Source organism: Nerophis lumbriciformis, linkage group LG03 (genome assembly GCF_033978685.3).
Source record: "Nerophis lumbriciformis linkage group LG03, RoL_Nlum_v2.1, whole genome shotgun sequence".
NCBI classification, from domain to species: Eukaryota; Metazoa; Chordata; class Actinopteri; order Syngnathiformes; family Syngnathidae; genus Nerophis; species Nerophis lumbriciformis.
Window position 1 is genome coordinate 50,124,332 of NC_084550.2, and position 24,964 is coordinate 50,149,295.

At 40.9% G+C, this 24,964-nt stretch overlaps 1 protein-coding gene across 3 annotated transcripts in view; it reads left to right on the forward strand.

The window, feature by feature from the left end:
- The window catches only part of syn2b (synapsin IIb), a 261,009-nt gene that overhangs the window by 29,696 nt on the left and 206,349 nt on the right, over nt 1–24,964 (forward strand). The window contains exon 1 of one of the 3 annotated variants that reach the window (XM_061938628.2): nt 7,413–7,891. The exons of the other annotated variants lie outside the window; for them this stretch is intronic. Within the exon in view, the coding sequence (XP_061794612.2) occupies nt 7,788–7,891 (104 nt within the window). The 5' untranslated portion in view covers nt 7,413–7,787. Of the gene's footprint in view, nt 1–7,412; nt 7,892–24,964 lie in introns of those variants that run through there. 3 annotated transcript variants of the gene reach the window in all.

The window sequence follows — 24,964 nt, forward strand, 5'->3', positions numbered from 1 at the left end:
ACATTTTTGTTGTTTAAATGTGCCATATAAATAAAGTGGATTGGATTGGTACCTAACAGAACTACACCTAGGATTGGTTGTCTGTATAATAAGATCATTCTCGGACCCTTGCAGTCTACATATAAACTTAAACATCAGTTTTCTCAAGGTGGCGTGGAAGGTGTTTATCCTTAAGTGACAAAAAAGCTTACTGGCACTACTACCCCTGGGCTTTCCAAGCAGGATTCTGAGACAGCCATTATATGCAACCTGGAGTTTGCGCAAAACTCTCTTTTTTTAACCTCACCCAGTGGGGTGTCGTGTACATAAGCTCTAAACAAGTACACCTTCGCTTCATCAGAACAGTAATGACATTTTCTCACCAGGGTATAGGCTTGCACATAGCATTCTTCTCTGTCTAAGCATGTCAGCATCATCCTCCATCTTGTCATTGATGATGTGGCCTAAGTGTCTGACATGGTTACACACAGACAAATAAAAACCTGGGAAATTAAGATGTTGATCCTCCTTGGTCCTACATATCGAATACTCAAAACTTTTGAAGTGGTGCCGGTGTTTAAATGAGGCCTTAACCCGACTTTAAAAAAATAATCAACACAAACAAATACCTTTTAAATATTTACGGATGTTTTTGACAAACACATTAAACATATACCGTATTTTTTGGACTATAAGGCGCACTTAAAATCCTTTCATTTTCTCAAATTATCGACAGTGCGCCTTATAACCCGGTGCGCCTAATGTACGGAATCTTTCTGGTTGTGCTTACCGACCTCAAAGCAATTTTATTTGGTACATGGTGTAATGAGAAGTGTGACCAGTAGATGGCAGTCACACATAAGAGATACATGTAGACTGCAATATGACGCCAGTAAACAACCAGTGAATTTGTGTAAATTGTAAAGAAAAAAACAGAATACAATGATTTGCAAATCCTTTTCAACCTATATTCAATTGAATACTTAACGTTCGAACTGGAAAACTTTGTTATTTTTTGCAAATATTAGCTCATTTGGAATTTGATGCCTGCAACATGTTTCAGAAAAGCTGGCACAAGTGGCAAAAAAGACTGAGAAAGTTGAGGAATGCTCGTCAAACACTTGTGTGGAACATCCCACAGGTGAACAGGCTAATTGGGAACAGGTGGGTGCCATGATTGGGTATAAAAGCAGCTTCCATGAAATGTCCGGACATTCACAAACAAGGATGGGGGCGAGGGTCACCACTTTGTGAACAAATGCGTCTCCAACAGTTGAAGAACAACATTTCTCAACGAGCTAGTGCGAGGGAATTTAGCGGTTTCACCATCTACGGTCCGTAATATCATCAAAAGGTTCACAGAATCTGGAGAAATCACTGCACGTAACATTGAATGCCCGTGACCTTGGATCCCTCAGGGGGTACTGCATCAAAAAGCGACATCAGTGTGTAAAGGATATCACCACATGGTCTCAGGAACACTTCAGAAAACCACTGTCAGTAACTACAGTTTGTCGCTACATCTGTAAGTGCAAGTTAAAACTCTACTATGCAATGCAAAAGCCATTTATCAACAACACCCGGAAACGCCGCCGGTGTTCTGTGGTCTGACGAGTCCACATTACATGTGCCAACTTTTTCGCAATGTGTTGCTGCCGTTAAATTCTAAGTTAATGTTTATTTGCAAGAAAAAATTACGTTTCTCAGTTCAAACATTAAATATCTTGTCTTTGCAGTCTATTCAATTGAATATAGGTTGAAAAGGATTTGCAAATCATTGTATTCTGTTTTTATTTACCATTTACACAATGTGCCAACTTCACTGGTTTTGGGTTCTGTATAAGGGAAGGCATGATCGTTTTATAAATATCTCCGCCATATCTCCACTTTTGCAGATCCCAAATACACAACAGCAGGTACCAAAAGGTAAGACAAGTTGGTTTTGTATAATAGGGCCCCTTTAAAGCCGTGGTAGGTTCAGGTACCAAATGGTAATGAAGGCGTACTGTTGCTGTACAATAGATTCACCAGAGTGCTCCACTAATTGCTTGGCTTTCATGATGTATGATTTCTTGTGCAGTTATTTATTCTGCACAGGGCTCACACTCGCTTCCCAGGCCATTAGTGAATGCAAATATTGTGGCAGCGGTTAAGTCAATACTTAGTGACTAATCAACGTGTTGGAAGGCTCAAACATCAAGGCTAAAGTCAATTACACATTCATTGTGTGAATGCTCCACCAAAATTCATCTTTTTCTTCTTCTTCTTCTTCTCCAGATTTTGGCACGCTCTACCTTCCACATTTTTCACCCGATTCAAACCGTTCCAACTTCACACTGTTCAGCCTATTCAGGAATCGCGGGAATTTCCTTGACGAATTCCAAAAATTCCCAGATTTCTCAGAATTCCAGGTTTTCCGGGACATTTTTTTTTCCATTCAAAATAAATTGGCCATTTTTCAAACTTCCACCATTTACACATTTTTCAACCTATTCAAACCATTCCACCTTCAACACATCCTACCATCTTGAATATTCAAGCTATCATTTTTCCAAGTTAAAAAAAAATTCCAGGAATTACCATAAATCCCGTTTTTTTCAAACCCTTTTTCCAACCTTTTTTCTGTCGACTACTACCACATTTTTCAACCCACTTCAACCGTTCCAACGTCAAATCATCCTTCTTAATCAGGACAAAAAACAAAAGTTGTTTTTTGAACTGGAAACATTCTCGATTTTCCCGAAATTCCTCAATACCATTTCTCAGTTAAAAATGGTACTACATTGACATTTTTCGACAGATTTGAAAAATTCCAACACCAACCATTTCAACTAATTCAGAACATTCAACTATTTTAACATTTTCCGAAAAAAATCCGTCATTTCCCGAAACTCCCAATGAAATGAATGGGACTGTGACAGTTCCGTGCTGTTGTGCGGGTTCCAAGGACCACCAGGGAAAGACATAGCTGCGGGCAGGTTTTGACTTTCTTTATTTTTCAACAGAGGAGTCTCTTGCCGGGTTGCTTTTCAGCCTTTCCCCTTGCCTGCTCGCTCTTTCGCTCACTTTTCAGCTTCTTGCGTTGTCGTCTTCCTCGGGCTCTCCTTCTCTCTTGCTCAGGTTCTTCTCTCCGTCTCTTCCCCCCACGTTCACGGCTGCCGCCCTTTTACACATTTCACGGAGATTAATTGATTGTGCCCAGCTGGGCGATCCACGCACCTGATAATGTTTGCGCCCCGCCTCGCCGCTGGCCCGCCGTCCACGCCCCCTCGCCGCCATCTTGGCAGTCGCTGTCGGACTGCCGGCCCCGCCTCTCCACAGGGACATTTTTCCAAAGTTTTATCCGATTCAAACTCTTCCAACTCCAAAATATTCAGCCTGTTCAAAATTGTGTGCTCTCCAACAATTAAAAAAAAAATTCCCGGATTTCCAAGAATTCCCAGTTTTCAGGGAGATTTACCCCATTCAAAATGAATTGTCCATTTTTTAAACTTCCACAATCCCCACATTTTTCAACCTATTCAAAGCATTCCACCTTCAACACATTCCACTCATCCAACAAACAAGTTTCAAACCAATTTCTGTTTTTTCCTGGAAATTCAAACTCTTCAACATTCAAACCATTCCAACATTCAAACTATTCTTACATTCATACTGCATTCTGTCAGCATTTCAGTTCAACTTCAGCATTGGAGCATTCACACGCAATCCCTCCAGGAATTGCTTCATCTACAGTCGTGATCAAAAGTTTAGATTTAGATTTAGATTTTAGATTTAGATTTATTGGTCCCCTTGGGGAAATTCATTGTCACTGCCGTTCATTTAAACACTAGACATTACACATCACACAAATAAATATAAGAAAAAGACATCATACATGACTAACACACATTTACAGGCTTGTCAGACAGGTCGGCCGGGCCTGCTGTTAAGGGCGGCTATAGCTGCAGGGATAAGGCTTTTCCTGAGGCGGGCCCTCCGGAATTTGATAGTTCTGTACCTGCGCCCTGATGGTAGTGGGATGATGTATTGGTGTAGTGGGTGAGTGATATCCTGGACTATTGTTTTTGCCTGTCGGGTGATGGACCTGTGGTTTAAGTCTGAAATGTTGGGTGTGGGTAGGCCAGGGGTCAGCAACCTTTACCACTCAAAGAGCCATTTTGACCAGTTTCACAAATTAAAGAAAACAATGGGAGCCACAAAATTCTTTTGAAATTTAAAATGAAATAACACTGCATACAAAGTTTTTTTTTTTGCTTTGTGCTATGTATAAACCAAGGGTCTCAGACACGCGGCCCTAACCTTAATATAAAAATTGAATGTTAGTGCGGCCCGCAAGTTTTATATGAATGGTGCTTGACAGCGTCATACTTGTCAACCCTCGCGATTTTTTCGTCAGACTACGAATTTCAGGGCAACTATTCTCTCGAATGTGCCGTGATGGTACAGCATTTAGCGCCCACTACAACCAGTGTGCCGGCCCAGCCACACGTGGTATAGGGCTTCCGCTTGCTCACGTAAATGACAGCAAGGCATACTTGGTCAACAACCACACAGGTTACACTGACGGTATAAAAAACTTTAACACTCTTACTAATAATGCGCCACACTGTGAACCCACACCAAACAAGAATGACAAACACACTTCGGGAGAACATCTGCACCGTAACACAACATAAACACAACAGAACAAATACCCAGAATCCCATGCAGCCCTAACTCTTCCGGGCTACATTAAACACCCCCACTACCAAACCCAGCCCACCTCAACCAACGCACGGAGGGGGGGGGTTGATGTGTGGGGGAGCAGGGTTGGGGTGGGGGCGGGGTTTGGTGGTAGCAGGGGTGTATAATGTAGCCCGGAAGAGTCAGGGCTGCATGGGATTCTGGATATTTGTTCTGTTGTGTTTATGTTGTGTTAAGGTGCAGATGTTCTCCCGAAATGTGTTTGTCATTCTTGTTTGGTTTTGGTTCAAAGTGTGGCGCATTATTAGTAAGAGTCTTAAAGTTGTTTTATATGGCCACCGTCAGTGTAACCTGTGTGGCTGTTGACCAAGTATGCCTTGCTGTCACTTACGTGTGCAAGCAGAAGATGCATACAAGAAAAGGCTTGCCTGGCACGCTATTTGTGCAGATTGTAGAGGGCGCTAAATGCTGTACCATCATAGCACGCCCTTATTATTATTGTTAGGGTGAAAATCGGAGAATATTAATCCCGGGAGTTTTCTGCGAGAGGCACCGAAATCCGGAAATCTCCCGGGAAATTCGGGAGGGTCGGCAAGTGTGCAGCTGAGCCGCATCAGAGTGATCAAAGAGCCGCATGCGGCTCCGGAGCCGCGGGTTGCCGACCCCTGGGGTAGGCCGATGATTTTAGCTTCTATGTTTGTAATGCGTGTGAGTTTGGTCCGGTTGGTTACAGAAAGCATGGTGAAAAAACATGTGGAACAGTACAGAAGGATGGGTTGAACAATGCTTTGGTAAAGTAATAACAGGAGATGAGGTGCAACGTATAGTCCTTTAAGTTTTCGGATGGCTGACAGTCTTTGTTGACTTCTTTTTTGAATGTCCGTGGTGTGCTGATCAAAGGTGAGTTCATTGTCCAAGGTTACGCCCAGGTATTTAAAAGTGTCAACTGTTTTAACTGTTTGTGTGTTTATGATGATGGGGTTCTGAGGTGAGGGGGGTTGAACCATATTTCTTTTGTTTTATTGACATTGATTTGCAGATAACTGGCTGTGCTTGACTCTGTGAAATGTTTGACTGTGTTATGATAGTCCGGGATGGATTGACTGTTGGAGAGGAGTACTTTACAAGTACATACACTTGTAAAGAACATATCGTATTTTTCGGAGTATAAGTCGCACCGGAGTATAAGTTGCACCTGCCGAAAATGCATAATAAAGAAGGAAAAAAACATATAAGTCGCACTGGACTGTGCCTTATAGTCCGAAAAATACGGTAATGTCATGGCTGTCTTGAGTTTCCAATAATTTCTACAACTCTTATTTTTTTGTGATAGAGTGATTGGAGCACATACTTTGTCACACCCCGGCTCGGGTGAAGGTAATGTAACCTTTGCAAATCAGACTTTCAAGTCAAGGATGGTGAGGCGCACAGTTGGTAACAGTTTACAAACATTTATTGAAATCCCAAAAGTGTCAAAAGGTGAACAACAACAGGAAGAAACAAAGCACCCACAATCTCAGTAGATGATGCATGGAGACCGAAACTCCTGCTCAGGACTGCGAACTTCCTCTGGCAGTGACAGACAGCAGCCTGTCAGAAAAATTGCATTTTCCAACTTAAAGGGGAACATTATCACAATTTCAGAATGGTTAAAACCATTAAAAATCAGTTCCCAGTGGCTTATTATATTTTTCGAAGTTTTTTTCAAAATGTTACCCATCACGCAATATCCCTAAAAAAAGCTTCAAAGTGCCTGATTTTAACCATCGTTATATACACCCGTCCATTTTCCTGTGACGTCACATAGTGAAGCCAACACAAACAAACATGGCGGAAAGAACAGCAAGCTATAGCGACATTAGCTCGGATTCAGACTCGGATTTCAGCGGCTTAAGCGATTCAACAGACTACGAATGTATTGAAACGGATGGTTGTAGTGTGGAGGCAGGTAGCGAAAACGAAATTGAAGAAGAAACTGAAGCTATTGAGCCATATCGGTTTGAACCGTATGCAAGCGAAACCGACAAACAACACGACAGCCAGCGACACGGGAGAAAGCGAGGACAAATTCGGCGATCGCCTTCTAACCAACGATTGGTATGTGTTTGTTTGGCATTAAAGGAAACTAACAACTATGAACTAGGTTTACAGCATATGAAATACATTTGGCAACAACATGCACTTTGAGAGTGCAGACAGCCCAATTTTCATCAATTAATATATTCTGTAGACATACCCTCATCCGCTCTCTTTTCCTGAAAGCTAATCTGTCCAGTTTAAGGGACGATGTGAGCCAAGACATCCAGGGGGTTTAGCTCGCTCGTCTGCGGGAACAAACTGCCGCCATTGCTTGCCGTGCTACCGAGGTCCTTTGTCCCTGAATTGCTCACACACTCCGGCAGATTCAATGGGGGTCTGGCGGCAGATTTCTTTGACTTTATCGTTGGAAATGCATCTGCTTTGAGTGTCGCAGGATATCCACACATTCTTGCCATCTCTGTCGTAGCATAGCTTTCGTCGGTAAAGTGTGCGGAACAAACGTCCAATTTCTTGCCACTTTTTCGCATCTTTGGGCCACTGGTGCAACTTGAATCCGTCCCTGTTCGTGTTGTTACACCCTCCGACAACACACCGACGAGGCATGATGTCTCCAAGGTACGGAAAACAGTCGAAAAAACGGAAAATAACAGAGCTGATTTGACTCGGTGTTTGAGAAAATGGCGGATTGCTTCCCGATGTGACGCCACGTTGTGACGTCATCGCTCCGAGAGCGAATATTAGAAAGGCGTTTAATTCGCCAAAATTCACCCATTTAGAGTTCGGAAATCGGTTAAAAAAAAAAGGTCTTTTTTCTGCAACATCAAAGTATATATTGACGCTTACATAGGTCTGGTGATAATGTTCCCCTTTAAATAGCCCATAGCCCCGCCCACAAGCTGGGACCAATTTGACAAGGGGAATTAAGAAAACAGTTATTTTGTAAATTACACCATAAATAACCATCACATGTCTAAAAGTATTCACATAGTACTTTTGCGTGTGTAGAGCAGTCATTTTTGTACACAGTGTATTCAGGCTTAGACAACACATTGTCCTTCTGTAACACCCAGCTTTTGAAGATCATGGTTCGACCCAAATTTGGCCTAATTAGTGAACGCAGGTGTGTTCACCTATATAAAGCCCTCAACCCCACCCTGACTCTTTTAGTCATCTGTTCAGAGCCATGGTGAGTGACAATTTGTTTGTTGAGCGCATGCTTTTCACTGGCTAACAAGATTGAATGTTTGTAGTTTGTCCATGTTGAGCTTCCTAACAAATGTGCACGGTTTGTAAGAAAGTTTAAGGTCAAACAGTGACAGTGCAGGGTCAAAGTGTCACATACTTGTTGGTCACAAAAAAAACATTCATGAAGTTTGGTTCTTTTATGAATTTATTATGGGTCTACTGAAAATGTGAGCAAATGTGCTGGGTCAAAAGTATACATACAGCAATGTTAATATTTGGTTACATGTCCCTTGGCAAGTTTCACTGCAATAAGGCGCTTTTGGTAGCCATCCACAAGCTTCTGGTTGAGTTTTTGACCATTCCTCTTGACAAAATTGGTGCAGTTAAGCTTAATTTGTTGGTTTTCTGACATGGACTTGTTTCTTCAGCATTGTCCACACGTTTAAGTCAGGACTTTGGGAAGGCCATTCTAAAACCTTAATTCTAGCCTGATTTAGCCATTCCTTTACCACTTTTGACGTGTGTTTGGGGTCATTGTCCTGTCGGAACATCCAACTGCGCCCAAGACCCAACCTCCGGGTTGATGATTTTAGGTTGTCCTGAAGAATTTGGAGGTAATCCTCCTTTTTCATTGTCCCATCTGACCACAGAACTTTCATCCAGAAGGTCTTATCTTTGTCCATGTGATTTCAGATGAAACAAAAATTGAGCTGTTGGGCCACAATACCCAGCAATATGTTTGAAGGAGAAAATGTGAGGTCTTTAATCCCAGGAACACCATACCTACCGTCAAGCATGGTGGTGGTAGTATCATGCTCTGGGCCTGTTTTGCTGCCAATGGAACTGGTGCTTTACAGAGAGTAAATGGGACAATGAAAATGGAGGATTACCTCCAAATTCTTCAGGACAACCTAAAAACATCAGCCTGGAGGTTGGGTCTTGGGCGCAGTTGGGTGTTCCAACAGGACAATGACCCCAAACACACGTCAAATGTGGTAAAGGAATGGCTAAACCAGGCTCGATTTAAGGTTTTAAAATAGCCTTCCCAAAGTCCTGACTTAAACGTGTGGACAATGCTGAAGAAACAAGTCCATGTACATCTGACTCTTCTCACCCTGGACACAAGCTATTCTCCCCTCTCCCCTCAGGCAGGAGACTACGGTCCATCCAGACCCACACCTCCCTCGGCCATCAGGCACATGAACAATAAGAAGATCTGATAGCTCAGTCACAGCTCTTTTTATTACCAAATCTGTGTTATATGTGTTTTATGTTATTCCTTTGTGAACCCGTTCTCAAACAATGGCAATACAACTAATCTGATTCTGATGCCAGAAAACCAACACATTTAGCTGAACTGCACCAATTTTGTCAAGAGGAGTGGTCAAAAATTCAAGCAGAAGCTTGTGGATGGCTACCAAAAGCGCCTTATTGCAGTGAAACTTGCCAAGGGACATGTAAGCAAATATTAACATTGCTGTATGCAGGGTCGCCGAAAAGGGGGGGTAAAGGAGACGGATTCTAGGGGCCCATGATGGAGGGGGGCCCAGAGAGGCCCCTAATGATGATGAAATTATAATACAGAAAAAATAATGACACTGTGTTGGGGGCCCTGTAAAGATTATTTTCATGGGGCCCAAAATCCCTAGCGGCGCCCCTGGCTGTATGTATACTTTTGACCCAGCAGATTTGGTCACATTTTCAGTAGACCCATAATAAATTCATAAAAGAACCAAACTTCATGGATGTTTTTTGTGACCAACAAGTATGTGCTCCAATCACTCTATCACAAAAAAAATAAGAGTTGTAGAAATGATTGGAAACTAAGACAGCCATGACATTATGTTCTTTACAAGTGTATGTAAAGTTTTGATCGCGACTGTAGTTGTGTATATTGTGCCTTTTAGCAAGTTAGTGTGTGGCAGGAAGCTGCCCTTTTGCGAGGCGCGTTTTTAATTGTAAATATCTGAAATAGACCTGGCTTTGTCTCATCTTAGTTACAGCCGTGATATGATGAGGAATATACAGACCGTGGCTTTTGCAGGCAATGTGTAAAAATGGGTTGTTAACTTATGCAATGTGAGCTTGCATAAAATGCACTCCTCTATATAACGAGCAGGACCGCACTTAGTACTATTGCAAAATGAATTGCTCTTACCCATGAGCAAGGCATTAGCAGACAAGTTTTTTTCATCTATCTAATACATGAGCGGTCTAACCTTTTCAGTTTATTGTTGAATATTGGCTGAACAATCCTCTTCGTTCCTCCTCTCCGGCGGCTAAAGGGCATGCACAGATGAATTTGTTTGCCGCACAAAAGCTTTGACTTTTTGTCTTCTGAAGAAAAACTGCAGCAACTTAATATCAGCTCTTGTTTTTTTCTGTCTGTTCATCAGCGCAAGACAAGCTAAAGGGATAGTGACTTATTGAGGTACACTATATTTGGCCAGCCATCCAAATGATGAGAACCAGGTGTCCTAATCACTTGGCCCGGCCACAGGTGTATAAAATCAAGCACTTAGGCATGGAGACTGCTTCTACAAACATTTGTGAAAGAATGGGCCGCTCTCAGTGATTTCCAGCGTGGAACTGTCACAGGATGCCACCTGTGCAACAAATCCAGTCGTGAAATTTCCTCACTCTTAAATATTCCAAAGTCAACTGCCGGTTTTATTATAAGAAAATGGAAGAGTTTGGGAACAGCAACTCAGCTACCAAGTGTGAAATTTGGTGGAGGAGGAATTATGGTGTGGGGTTGTTTTCCAGGAGTTGGGCTTGGCCCTTTAGTTCCAGTGAAAGGAACTTTGAATGCTCCAGGATACCAAAAAGTTTTGGACAATCCCATGCTCCCAACCTTGTGGGAACTGTCATGGCGTGGACTTTTACGCAGCTCACTGCGAGGATTGTTTTCCCGGGATGCAACCGGCAGAAGGTAGGAGCATATTTTAATTTCTACTCAAAGGACAAACGAAAGGCGCTCACAGGGGAGGCACAACTTGGCTAAGGAAACAAAAACTAACACTAAGGCAGACTATGGACATGAAACAAAAAAAAACGTACTGTGGCGTGAAACGAGCAGCATAAACTATGGACAAGAAATGAACACCAGTAGATAGAGCATGAACAATGTCATCAAGGACTATGGCACGGGCAGAGCAAAAACAGAGTAATGTCGTCAGGACGACTGACCGGCAATGGCAGGCTTAAATAATGCCTCTGATTAGTGCTCGGGAAGCAGGTGAGCGGGCGAGCACTAATCAGAGACAGGTGAACACAATGAGTAGCGACCGGTGTGATCCAAACAAATGAGGCAGGTGAAACTAATGAGTCGTCATGGTGACAAAACAAACAAGGAAGCGCAGACGGGAACTAAAGAAGTCCAAAACTAACAGAATATAATTAAACAAAACATGATCCGGACCACGGATCATGACAGGAACAGTTTGGAGCGGGCCCCTTCCTCTTCCAACATGACTGTGCACCAGTGCACAAAGCAAGGTCCATAAAGACATGGATGACAGAGTCTGGTGTGGATGAACTTGACTGGCCTGCACAGAGTCCTGACCTGAACCCAATAGAACACCTTTGGTACGAATTACAACGTAGACTGAGAGCCAGGCCTTCTCGACCAACGTCAGTGTGTGACCTCACCAATGCGCTTTTGGATGAATGCTCAAAAATTCCTATAAACACACTCCGCAACCTAGTGGACAGCCTTCCCAGAAGAGTTGAAGCTGTAATAGCTGCAAAAGGTGGACCGACATCATATTGAACCCTATGGGTTAGGAATGGGATGGCACTTCAAGTTCATATGTGAGTCAAGGCAGGTGGCCAAATACTTTTGGTAATATATTGTATCTTGCTCGTGTATTGCCGTAAAGGAGAGATAAATCAACATATTGACCTTTTCTTCCGTCCCCTCACAGTTAAAAGCGTGTGGGATAGAGCAGCAGGAAAAAAAAAGGCTGAGGTGTAACAATACAAAGAGAGATAGGTGTTTGTCGTTAGGGTTTCTGTGCGGCGCTCTGCAGATAAACCAGTTAGCATGCGTGAGGCATACAGATATCGAAGACTGTAAAGCTTGCCAATCAGCATTACAACCTTTGGTGTTGCCGTGGCAACAAGTCATCCTTTTCACTAAACATGAAAATATACTGTAGGTGTGGACGTGATCTCACACTTTGTTTGGGAAAATCATTGAATAGGAAAAATAAAAAATAGATAGCACGTCATTTTTAGATTTTTATAATTCACACGTATATTTTTTTTGTATTTAAAAAAAAATAGTAGGGGGCAGGGGGGGATCGAACGTTTTTATTACGTTTTATTACTGTCCTGGATAAATATTAGGGCTGTAAATTTTTGAACACCACACGATTCAATTCGATTGGATTATTGGGGGTAGTGATTCGATTCCGAATCGATTCTAAATTCAAAATTTCTATAACATTAAATGCCAGTTCTATAATTAACTACATTCCTCCCTAAAATAGCTCTGATCAATTTCTATATTACCGTACCATAGGGCGCACCAGATTATAAGGCGCACTGCCGATGAATAGTCTATTTTTAATCTTTTTTCATATATAAGGCGATTGTAGGGCGCATTAAAGGAGTCATATTATTATTATTTTTTTTAAATGTAAAACACTTCCTTGTGGTCTACATAACATGTAATGGTGGTTCTTTGGTCAAAATGTTGCATAGATTATGTTTTACAGGTCATCTTCAAGAAGCTTTCTGACAGTCGCTTCAGGATTCGCCGTTTTGTGGGCGGCCTTATTTACGTGGCTTACCTTCGGCTGCGTCTTCTCCTCGTCATCTTTGTTGTAGCGGTGTAGCGTGCAAGGACGGGAGTGGAAGAAGTGTCAAAAGATGGAGCTAACTGTTTTAATGACATTCAGACTTTACTTCAATCAATAACGGAGCAGCATCTTCTTATCCCGTGAAAAACCGTCCGACCAGAAGTCTCTAATAACTAAAGTTCCTTGGGTGAATAATGTACACTCACTACACCGGTATGTTTTAGCGCTTTCATGGCGAGTTTACTGACAGATATAAGTAAGAACTTTACACTACTTTATATTAGAAATGACAACAGCAGAGGATGAATGTCACATAACAAGAAGATAGAGAAAAAGAAGAAGCTTACCAACTACGGGGTCGACACGGACTACAAAGGCGGACTCGCGCAAATTTTCAGGATTTATGCAGATCCCAAATACAGATCAGCGGGTAGCAGAAGGTAAGAAAAGTTGCTTTTGCATAATATTGCGAAACAAAACGCCAGACAATAATACTCGTATGGTGATGCAGAGTACAATCCATCAAGCGGTGTGGTACTAAAACATTTGGATAGATTTTTGAGCGCCGTGTGTAATGTTCTATATTTTCAATGGAACATATAAAATGTTGGTGTTGTTTAATTGAGTCATATTGCAGTCTACATGTATCTCTTTTGTGTGAATGCCATCTACTGGGCACATTTATCATTACACCATGTACCAAATAAAATAGCTTCGAGGTCGGTAAGCACAACCAAAATTATTCCGTACATTAGGCGCACCAGTTTATAAGGGTCACTGTCGAGTTTTGAGAAAATTAAAGGATTTTAAGTGCGCCTTATAGTCCGTAAAATACAGTACATCCAGTGAAGTCTTCTAGATTTTTGAGCGCAGTGTGTCCATCCATCCATATTCTACCGCTTGTCCCTTTCGGGGTTGCAGGGGGTGCTGGAGCCTATCTCAGGCTGCATTCGGGCGGAAGGCGGGGCACACCCTGGACAAGTCGCCGCCGTGTGTAATGTTCTATATTTTCAATGGAACATTTAAAATGTTGGTGTTGTTTACTTGAGTCATATTGCCATCATAGTGCAGCCTACACGTATCTCTTATGTGTGACTGCCATCTACTGGTCACATTTCACCATATATCGAATAAAATAGCTTTGAGGTCGGTAAGCACAACCAAATCTATTCTGTTCATTAGGCGCACTGTCAAGTTTTGAGAAAATTAAAATATTTTAAGTGCGCCTTATAGTCCGAAAATTACGGTAGTTAGCTAGCTAATGAAAATGTAAATGTTAAACTTTTCCTTCAAACTTTTTAGGGGTAAATATTTTTTGGAACCCGAGAAACACAAAATGTTTTTTCACCTCAAATTTTACTCCAGAAAAGATTATGTTTTTGCGTCAAACAGTCTGGATGGTTCGCTTCCCCTTTGGTCCGGATGACACAATGACGAATATTTCCAAAAACAATTTGAAATGTGGACTCGTCAGACCACAGAACACTTTTCCACTTTGCATGAGTCCATCTTAGATGAGCTCGGGCCCAGAAAAGCCGGCGGCGTTTCTGGGTGTTGTTGATAAATGGCTTTCGCTTTGCATAGTAGAGTTTTAACTTGCACTTACAGATGTAGCGACCAACTGTATTTAGTGACAGTGGTTTTCTGAAGTGTTCCTGAGGCTATGTGGTGATATCCTTTAGAGATTGATGTCGGTTTTTGATACAGTGCCGTCTGAGGGATCGAAGATCACGGTCATTCAATGTTGGTTTCCGGCCATGCCGCTTACGTGGAGTGATTTCTCCAGATTCTCTGAACCTTTTGATGATATTATGGACCGTAGATGTTGAAATCCCTAAATTTCTTGCAATTGCACTTTGAGAAACGTTGTTCTTAAACTGTTTGACTATTTGCTCATGCAGTTGTGGACAAAGGGGTGTACCTCGCCCCATCCTTTCTTGTGAAAGACTGAGCATTTTTTGGGAAGCTGTTTTTATACCCAATCATGGCACCCACCTGTTCCCAATTAGCCTGCACACCTGTGGGATGTTCCAAATAAGTGTTTGATGAGCATTCCTCAACTTTATCAGTATTTATTGCCACCTTTCCCAACTTTTTTGTCACGTGTTGCTGGCATCAAATTCTAAAGTTAATGATTATTTGAAAAAAAAAAAAAGTTAATCAGTTTGAACATCAAATATGTTGTCTTTGTAGCATATTCAACTGAATATGGGTTGAAAATGATTTGCAAATCATTGTATTCCGTTTGTTTACATCAAACACAATTTCCCAACTCATATGGAAACGGGGTTTGTACATTTCCATACCGCAATTTTAGAGAGTGGTGCGATATATTGAGTATTGCCTCTTGTGTGCAGGTGGCTATGGCGACACACTAATTAGACCATATTTCAGAGGACGCTGCTGATGTATGTGCTGTTGTTGCTAAGTAGCACTTTTGTCTGTGTAAAATCCGAATTCTTTAGACGAGAATGCACCAAGACGTGTTTTATCCTCTTCAATCTGCCAATTAAATGTCCATAACGGACATTATGCACAGGCAATTGCATCTGATCTGCCGTGGTGCAATTAGTGTAAACAATCTACATAATTAAGCTTTGTTATATCAGTTGAGTTTAGAGGCGACATGTTTGTCATACCTATGCGGTATTAGTGGCATACCATCAGCTGTGAGGTTGATGCAGTGATTGTTTTGCACCACAAGGACAATTGCCCAGGACATAATTCCCTAGGGTGCACCATATAGATGAGGCGGGAAAATGATTCATATTTATGTTTGCTTATCTTATGTAGGGATGTGTACTGTTCGCAGTAAAACCGCTGAAACAAAACAGAAGTCATCGTCATGATTTCACTAGCTGCGGAAGTTAGATGTCCAATCAGCTAAACAGACTCAATAACCCCCCCCCCCCCCGAAACAATACAAAAAGAATGCCATTCTAAGTTAATACTAACAAAGACACTTGTAAACCTGTTAGCATAGTCGCTGATGCTAACAATGCTAGCATGATTACATTACGATTGCACGTACAAATATGCATAAAAAACACTCCTACAGACATCACATAATTGACGTTTTAGTAAGTAGACATTGTTTTAGATATATTGTAAAACTTGCATGGAGTGATAAATGAAGAATCCTTTCGAGCAGAAACGCTATGGACAGTTATGTCTGGTTCGAGGCACGAAACAGGAAGTATATTTCCAATCCGCAGCACCCAGAGTCCAAAAGATGGTGCCATGGCACAAACAATAACACACATTTTTAGTGTCTGTCAGCATGATATGAAAACTATTTGTTGAATACAAAACATTATGGTCGTTAGTGAAGAAAAATCCATAATATAGCTGCATCGTTTTATAAGCCGCAGGATTTAAGGCGTTGGAAAAAAGTATAATGCATATTGCTGGTTTGAATGCCTTTTTTTTTTTTTTTTTTTTTTTTTTTTACAACCAATGCCATTCTAAGTTAACACTAACAAAGACACTTGTAAACCTGTTAGCATAGTCGCTAATGCTAACAATGCTAGGATGATTATATTACAATGGCACGTAAAAATATGCATGAAAAACACTCCTACAGACATCACATAATTGACGTTTTAGTAAGTAGACATTGTTTTAGTTATATTGTAAAACTTACAAAAGTTGCTTGGAGTGATAAATGAAGAATCATTTCGTGCAGGAACGCTATGGATAGTTGTGTTTCTGGTTAAAGGCACGAAACAGGAAGTACATTTGAAATCCGCAGCACCCGCAGTGACCAAACTCGTCCAAAAGCAATAACACACCTTTTCAGTGTCTCTGTCAGCATGATATGAAAACTATTTGTTGAATACAAAACATTATGGCCGCTAGCGAAGAAAAAGCCATAAATTAGCCGCAGGGTTCAAAGTGTTGGAAAAAAGTATAATGCGTAATGCTGGTTTGGATGCATTTTTTTTTTACAACCAGTGCCATTCCAAGTTAATACTGTATGTTTATAAGCCGCAGGGTTCAAAGCCTTGGAAAAAAATATAATGCATAATGCCTTTTTTTTTTTTACTACCAATGCCATTCTAAGTTAATACGAACAGACACTTTTAAACCTGTTAGCATAGTCGCTAATGCTAACAATGCTAGCATGATTATATTACGATGGCACGTACAAAAATGTATAAAACAAAACACTCCTACAAACATCACACAATTGACGTTTTAGTAAGTATACATTGTTTTAGTTATATTGTAAAACTTACAAACGTTGCTTGGAGTGCTGAATGAAGAATAATTTCGAGCAGGAACGCTATGGACAGTAATGTTTCTGGTTCAAGGCATGAAACAGGAAGTACATTTGAAATCCGCAGCACCCGCAGTGACCAAACTCGTCCAAAAGATGGTGCCATAGCACAAACAATAACACAACTTTTCAGTGTCTCTGTCAGCATGATATGAAAACTATTTGTTGAATACAAAACATTATGGCCGCTAGCGAAGAAAAAGCCATAAATTAGCCGCATCATTTTATAAGCCGCAGGGTTCATAGTGTTGGAAAAAAGTATAATGCATATTGCTAGTTTGAATGCCTTTTTTAATTATTTTTTTTACAACCAATGCCGTTCTAAGTTAACACTAGCAAAGACACTTGTAAACCTGTTAGCATAGTCGCTAATGCTAACAATGCTAGGATGATTATATAACGATGGCACGTAAAAATATGCATAAAAAACACTCCTACAGACATCACATAATTGACGTTTTAGTAAGTAGACATTGTTTTAGTTATATTGTAAAACTTACAAACGTTGCTTGGAGTGATAAATGAAGAATCCTTTCGAGCAGGAACGCTATGGATAGTTGTGTTTCTGGTTCAAGGCACGAAACAGGAAGTACACTTGAAATCCGCAGCACCCGCAGTGACCAAACTCGTCCAAAAGGTGGTGCCATAGCACAAACAATAACACACCTTTTCAGTGTCTGTCAGCATGATATGAAAACTATTTGTTGAATACAAAACATTATGGCCGCTAGCGAAGAAAAATCCATAAATTAACCGCATTGTTTCATAAGCCGCAGGGCTCAAATTGTTGGAAAAAAGTATAATGCATAATGTTGGTTTGAATGCCTTTTTTTCTCACAACTAATGCCATTCTAAGTTAATACTAACAAAGACACTTGTAAACCTGTTAGCATAGTCGCTAATGCTAACAATGCTAGGATGATTATATTAAGATGGCATGTAAAAATATACATTAAAAACACTCCTACAGACATCACATAATTGACGTTTTAGTAAGTAGACATTGTTTTAGTTATATTGTAAAACTTACAAACGTTGCTTGGAGTGATGAATAAAGAATCCTTTCGAGCAGAAACGCTATGGACAGTTATATTTCTGGTTCGAGGCTCAAAACAGGAAGTACATTTCCAATCCGCAGCACCCGCAGTGACCAAACTCGTCCAAAAGATGGCGCCATAGCACAAACAATAACACACATTTTCAGTGTCTCTGTCAGCATGGTATGAAAACTATTTGTTGAATACAAAACATTATGGCCGTTAGCGAAGAAAAATCCATGAATTAGCCGCATCGTTTTATAAGCCGCAGGGCTCATAGTGTTGGAAAAAAGTATAATGCATATTGCTAGTTTGAATGCCTTTTTTTGCAACCAATGCCATTCTAAATTAATACTGTAAGTTTATAAGCTGCAGGGTTCAAAGCGTTGGAAAAGAGTATAATGCATAATGCTGGTTTGAATGCCTTTTTCTTCTTTTTTTTTTTTACTACCAATGCCATTCTAAGTTAACACTAACAAAGACACTGTAAACCTGTTAGCATAGTCGCTAATTCTAACAATGCTAGGATGATTATGTTACGAAGGACGTAAAAATATGCATAAAAAACACTCCTACAGACATCACACAATTGACGTTTTAGTAAGTAGACATTGTTTTAGTTATATTGTAAAACTTACAAACGTTGCTTGGAGTGATAAATGAAGAATCCTTTTGAGCAGGAACGCTATGGACAGTTATGTTTCTGGTTCGAGGCACGAAACAGGAAGTACATTTCCAATCCGCAGCACCCGCAGTGACCAAACTCGTCCAAAAGATGGCGCCATAGCACAAACAATAACACACATTTTCAGTGTCTCTGTCAGCATGATATGAAAACTATTTGTTGAATACAAAACATTATGGCCGCTAGCGAAGAAAAATCCATAAATTAACCGCATTGTTTTATAAGCCGCAGGGCTCAAATTGTTAGAAAAAAGTATAATGCATAATGCTGGTTTGAATGCCTTTTTTAATTTTTTTTTTACAACCAATGCCATTCTAAATTAATACTGCAAGTTTATAAGCTGCAGGGTTCAAAGCGTTGGAAAAAAGTATAATGCATAATGCTGGTTTGAATGCCTTTTTTTTTTTTTACAACCAATGCCATTCTAAGTTAATACTAACAGACACTCGTAAAACCGTTAACATAGTCACTAATGTTAACAATGCTCGCATGATTATATTATAATTGCAAATACAAAAAAATATGCATTAAAAAAACACTCCTACAGACATCACATAATTGACGTTTTAGTAAGTATACATTGTTTTAGTTATATTGTAAAACTTACAAACGTTGCTTGGAGTGATGAGTGAAGAATCCATTCGAGCAGGAACGCTATGGACAGTTATGTTTCTGGTTCGAGGCATGAAACAGGAAGTACATTTCCAATCCGCAGCACCCAGAGTCCAAAAGATGGTGCCATAGCACAAACAATAACACACCTTTTCAGTGTCTGTCAGCATGATATGAAAACTATTTGTTGAATACAAAACATTATGGCCGTTAGCAAAGAAAAATCCATAAATTAGCCGCATCGTTTTATAAGCCGCAGTGTTCAAAGCGTTGGAAAAAAGTATAATGCATAATGCTGGTTTGAATGCCTTTTTTATTTATTTTTTTACAACCAATGCCATTCTAAATTAATACTGTAAGTTTATAAGCCGCAGGGTTCAAAGCGTTGGAAAAGAGTATAATGCATAATGCTGGTTTGAATGCCTTTTTTTTTTTTTACTAACAATGCCATTCTAAGTTAATACTAACAAAGTCACTTGTAAACCTGTTAGCATAGTCGCTAATGCTAACAATGCTAGCATGATTACATTACGATTGCACGTGCAAATATGCATCAAAAAACACTCCTACAGACATCAAACGTTTTAGTAAGTATTGTGAAGAGTGCATATATACATATTTAAGAGTTATGTATTCATAGTCATATTTGAACACTTTCTATTTTTTCATCTTATGTCCGCAAGTACACTGTGTGTGTTACCTTGAAGCTTTGGAATGTAGGACTTGGAGTACTCCCTTATATCTTATCAGCAGTACAACAATGAGGCCGTGTTCCTTCCCTGAGAGGTGGGGCTTAGTTTCTGTGAAAGAAGGACGCTCTTCCCTATGAGTGTTAGAACAACTTAGGAAACCGGTATGAATGTATTAGTCTGGGTTGTTCTCCTGAAATTTCAGTAAAACTTGATGATATTCCTATTCTGTCCTGGTGATCCTTCTTTCTCAGCAAATATGTCATCCAAAAGAACTTGGGATTGACCAGTAACTTAAATTCCCTTGGAGGAAGAACTGGTCGGACGCAACAGTATACATTGTTTTAGTTATATTGTAAAACGTACAAACGTTGCTTGGAGTGATGAATAAAGAATCATTTCGAGCAGAAACGCTATGGACAGTTATATTTCTGGTTCAAGGCACGAAACAAGACGTATATTTCCAATCCGCAGCACCCGCAGTGACCGAACTCGTCCAAAAGATGCTGCCATAGCACAAACAATAACACACATTTTCAGTGTCTCTTGTGACAGTACTATGGAGAAGGAGACGGCACTGAGACAGGGGTGACGATAGTATGAGATGTGTTTATTAAACACAAGGAAGTGGAGTGTGTAATTAATACAAATAAGTATGGTGTGTTGTGTTTAACTGAGGGTTACCAGGAGTTGTTGAAGGTGCGTGTTGAGCGAGATGCGGAAGTCCAGGGAGGGCAAGGCAAGCTCAGAGGTCTGTGGGCTGGCGAGAGGTCAAAGGCAGGAGCGTCCAGGCGAGAGGTCGAGATCCGGGAAGGCAGCCAGGGAGCCAGAGGGAATTCGGGGAGACGAGACACACAACTCGAAACCAGGAAATGGGGTAACGTTGCGGGATAAACGACACAAGACAATGAGCACAGAGGAGGGAAAACACAGATAGAGCGAATGCACATAGGGAGAGAGCTAGAGACGTGTAGGCTTACAGAACTGAGACAGGTAGCTACGTTCTGGCACTGGAACGCACAGGAGCGCACAGATGACTGAGAGGCGGCAGGAGCCTGAGCCGTAACATCTCTACCAGCATATTATGAAAACTATTTGTTGAATACAAACAATTATTAAGTTAAAGTTAAAGTACGAATGATTGTCACACACACGCTAGGTGTGGTGAAATTTCACTCATCCCCTTGATCACCCCCTGGGAGGTGAGGGGAGCAGTGGGCAGCAGCAGTGCTGCGCCCGGGAATCATTTTTGGTGATTCAACCCCCAATTCCAACCCTTGATGCTGAGTGCCAAGCAGGGAGGTAATGGGTCCCATTTTTACAGTCTTTGGTATGACTCGGCCGGGGTTTGAACTCACACTCTAACCACTAGGCCACTGAGTAGGTTAGTATGGCCGTTAGCGAAGAAAAATCCATAAATTACCCGCATCGTTTTATAAGCCGCAGGGTTCAAAGTGTTGGAAAAAAGTAGCGGTTTATAATCCGGAAAATACAATCAATTACTCAAATGAGTTTAATCATCAAAATGAGCTGACATAACATCTGCAATTTACAAAATAGGTTTATTAACTCAATTTATAATATTTAAACAACCACTAATGGGTCCCATTTTTATAGTCTTTGGTATGACTCGGCCGGGGTTTGAACTCACAACCTACCGATCTCAGGGCGGCACTCAGCATCAAGGGTTGGAATTGGGGGTTAAATCACCAAAAATGATTCCCAGGTTGCGGCCACCGCTGCTGCCCACTGCTCCCCTCACCTCCCAGAGGGTGATCAAGGGCGATGGGTCAAATGCAGAGAATAATTTCGCCACACCTAGTGTGTGTGTGTGTGTGTGTGTGTGTGTGTGTGTGTGTGTGACAATCATTGGTACTTTAACTTAACTAAGTCCGTATGATTCTCAAAGCAAAGAAAATAAGAGTTGACTAGTGTCATGTTCTATGATCATGTTTTGTATAAGTTATGTTCTGTTTGGTTTTTGAACTCTTTTTAGTTCCTGTTTTCACTCCCTTGCTTTGTCACCATAGCAACCATTAGTCTCACCTGGTTCACATTTTCACTCACACACCTGTTGTCAATCATGTCAGTTATTTAAGCCTTTCTTTTTCTGTTGGTCGTCCTGGCGACATTTAACTCTACTACTCATGCGACCTCTGTTACCTCTGCTATCTTCATGCCATGCCACAGTAAGTGTTTTTGTTCCATGTCCATAGTTTTTGCCCAAGTGCTAGTTTTGTTTCATAGTCAAGTTTGTATCTCCGCTTTGTGCGCGCCTTTAGTTCCTTCTTTTTGTTAGTATTAATATAAATCATGTCCTTACCTCCACGCTATGTCCGCTTCAGTTCGTTTGCATCTCGGGAAAGCAACCCACGCAGGAAACTGCATCATAGTCCATGTCGTGACAACTAGCATGTGCATTTTAATACATTAAAAACAAGTCAAGGCTTTGAGCATTGATGTATTGATGCTTGCACAGTACACTTACAGTTCTTGCTAAATTATGCATAATGCTGGTTTGAATGCCTTTTTTTACAACTCCATATGTTATTATACTCCCACTTTAGTGTTGCAGTGTACAATTGCGATCAAGTCAACCAATTTTCCAATATGAGAGCATCCGTTACATCCGTCTATTAATGTATTTTTGGCAGATGTCTGAGTTCCTCTTGGAAAAGTGGCCTAATCACATGCAGGGTACTCCTTGAATCCATTCTGAGGTTCTAGCTTTTCCGAGGAATATACTCTCCACGTGAATCAGCACTGCCAGGAAGAAAATGGAGCGAGGAGAGGAGTCAGATGGCGGAAGTGTGACAATGGCAGAGAACACTGAAGATCTGCACGTCTTTCTTTTCTAGTTTCTCCAGAACCAAATTTGCTTTTCGCGATTTTGGTCGTCTCCTTTTCTCACTTCAGTTTGGCAAGGCAGAGCCTTTTATCGATCGGGAAATGAGATCGTAAAGCCAATCTGAGCTCCTCACGACGGACTTGGTTTATCTAACCTCTGGGGTGTTGTTTCACCACACACTGATAGGCATCACATCGCTGCCTTTCAAAGGATCCTTTTTGTTGTTTACACAGCTTTGACTACGTTCTGCAGTGTAAAATTTGTCTTTTTTTTTTTTTCAAATGTATTCAAAGGTATTCCAAAATGTTTGCACTTTGTAATTTGACAGACATGCAAAGGCACCCACCGAAAAGGGGTCGGGGGTAAAAAAGCAAGAATGCTTATCCATGTCCAGTCCCTAATTTACAACCAACTTATATGTTGGTTATATAGTCCAAGTTTCAACAGCAGATTTGATGGATACAGAATTTCAGAACAAGTATTACATATAATGGTTGATAAAGACAAGTCAGTATACATTTTACACCAATATGGATATAATAGCATTGAGCGACCATGAGATTAGCTCCATCTTGCCTGGGTATCTTTCGTCTTCTGGAGCCTTGTCTGGTGTGTTATGTCCATACTTGCCAACCTTGAGACCTCCGATTTCGGGAGGTGGGTGGGGGCGTGGTCGGGGGCGTGGTTAAGAGGGGAAGAGTATATTTACAGCTAGAATTCACTCAGTCAAGTATTTCTTATATATATATATATATATATATATATATATATATATATATATATATATAAAGAAATACTTGACATGATCACAGTCAAGTATTTCTTTATATATACTGTGTATATATATATATATATATATATATATATATATATATATATATATATATATATATATAAGAAATACTTAACTTTCAGTGAATTCTAGCTATATATATATATATTTATTTTATTATAGATATAAATAAAAGAAATACTTGAATTTCAGTGTTCATTTATTTACACATATACACACATCTACTCATTGTTGAGTTAAGGGTTGAATTATCCATCCTTGTTCTATTCTCTGTCACTATTTTTCTAACCACGCTGAACACCCTCTCTGATGATGCATTGATGTGTGGCACTCACAAAAGTGCTTTCATCAAATGCACTAGAGTCTGGAATCTTCCATCTCTCCCTAGCATGGCCAAAAACCGGTCAATCTTTGCTTCCTGAGGAAGATCTTCACTGCCAAGCACTTGGTAGTCCACTACTTCTTCCCGGAGGCTATCCGGGTCCAATCGCAGCTGCGGCTTGGAACTTACAAGCGTATTTCTTCATCTTACTCGTCTTCGGCGCCGCCACGGCTGTATCTTTCTCGTTCTTCTGCTTCGTCTCCTTGTTGTGTGCGCAGTTGTGCACTGCACTCTCTAAAAGCCGTAGATGTTATTGTCTCATATGCATGTACAGTAGATAATAAATGATAAATGGGTTGTACTTGTATAGCGCTTTTCTACCTTCAAGGTACTCAAAGCGCTTTGACACCACTTCCACATTTACCCATTCACACACACATTCACACACTGATGGAGGGAGCTGCCATGCAAGGCGCTAACCAGCACCCATCAGGAGCAAGGGTGAAGTGTCTTGCTCAGGACACAACGGACATGACGAGGTTGGTACTAGGTGGGGATTGAATGGCAGTATTGTCCTGTTTAAGAGTGTCACAACATTGCTGTTTATGGCAGACAAACTGCTTTACGGTAGACGAAAACGTGACTGCTGTCGTTGTGTGTTGTTACCGCGCTGGGAGGACGTTAATGAAACTGCCTAACAATAAACACACATAAGAAACCAAGAACTCGCCCTCCATCATTCTACAGTCATAACTTGATTGGGCAGGCACACTGTTTATATAGTGGGAAAGCGGACGTGAAAACAGGCTGTCGACACGTCACTCAGGTCGCATGGAGCTGGAGGGGGCGTGGCCTCCAGCTCCGCCTGAATTTCGGGAGATTTTCGGGAGAAAATTTGTCCCGAGAGGTTTTCGGGAGAGGCTCTGAATTTTGTGAGTCTCCCGGAAAATCCGGGAGGGTTGGTAAGTATGGTTATGTCCCTTATTCTGCAGTGAGTTCTTTTG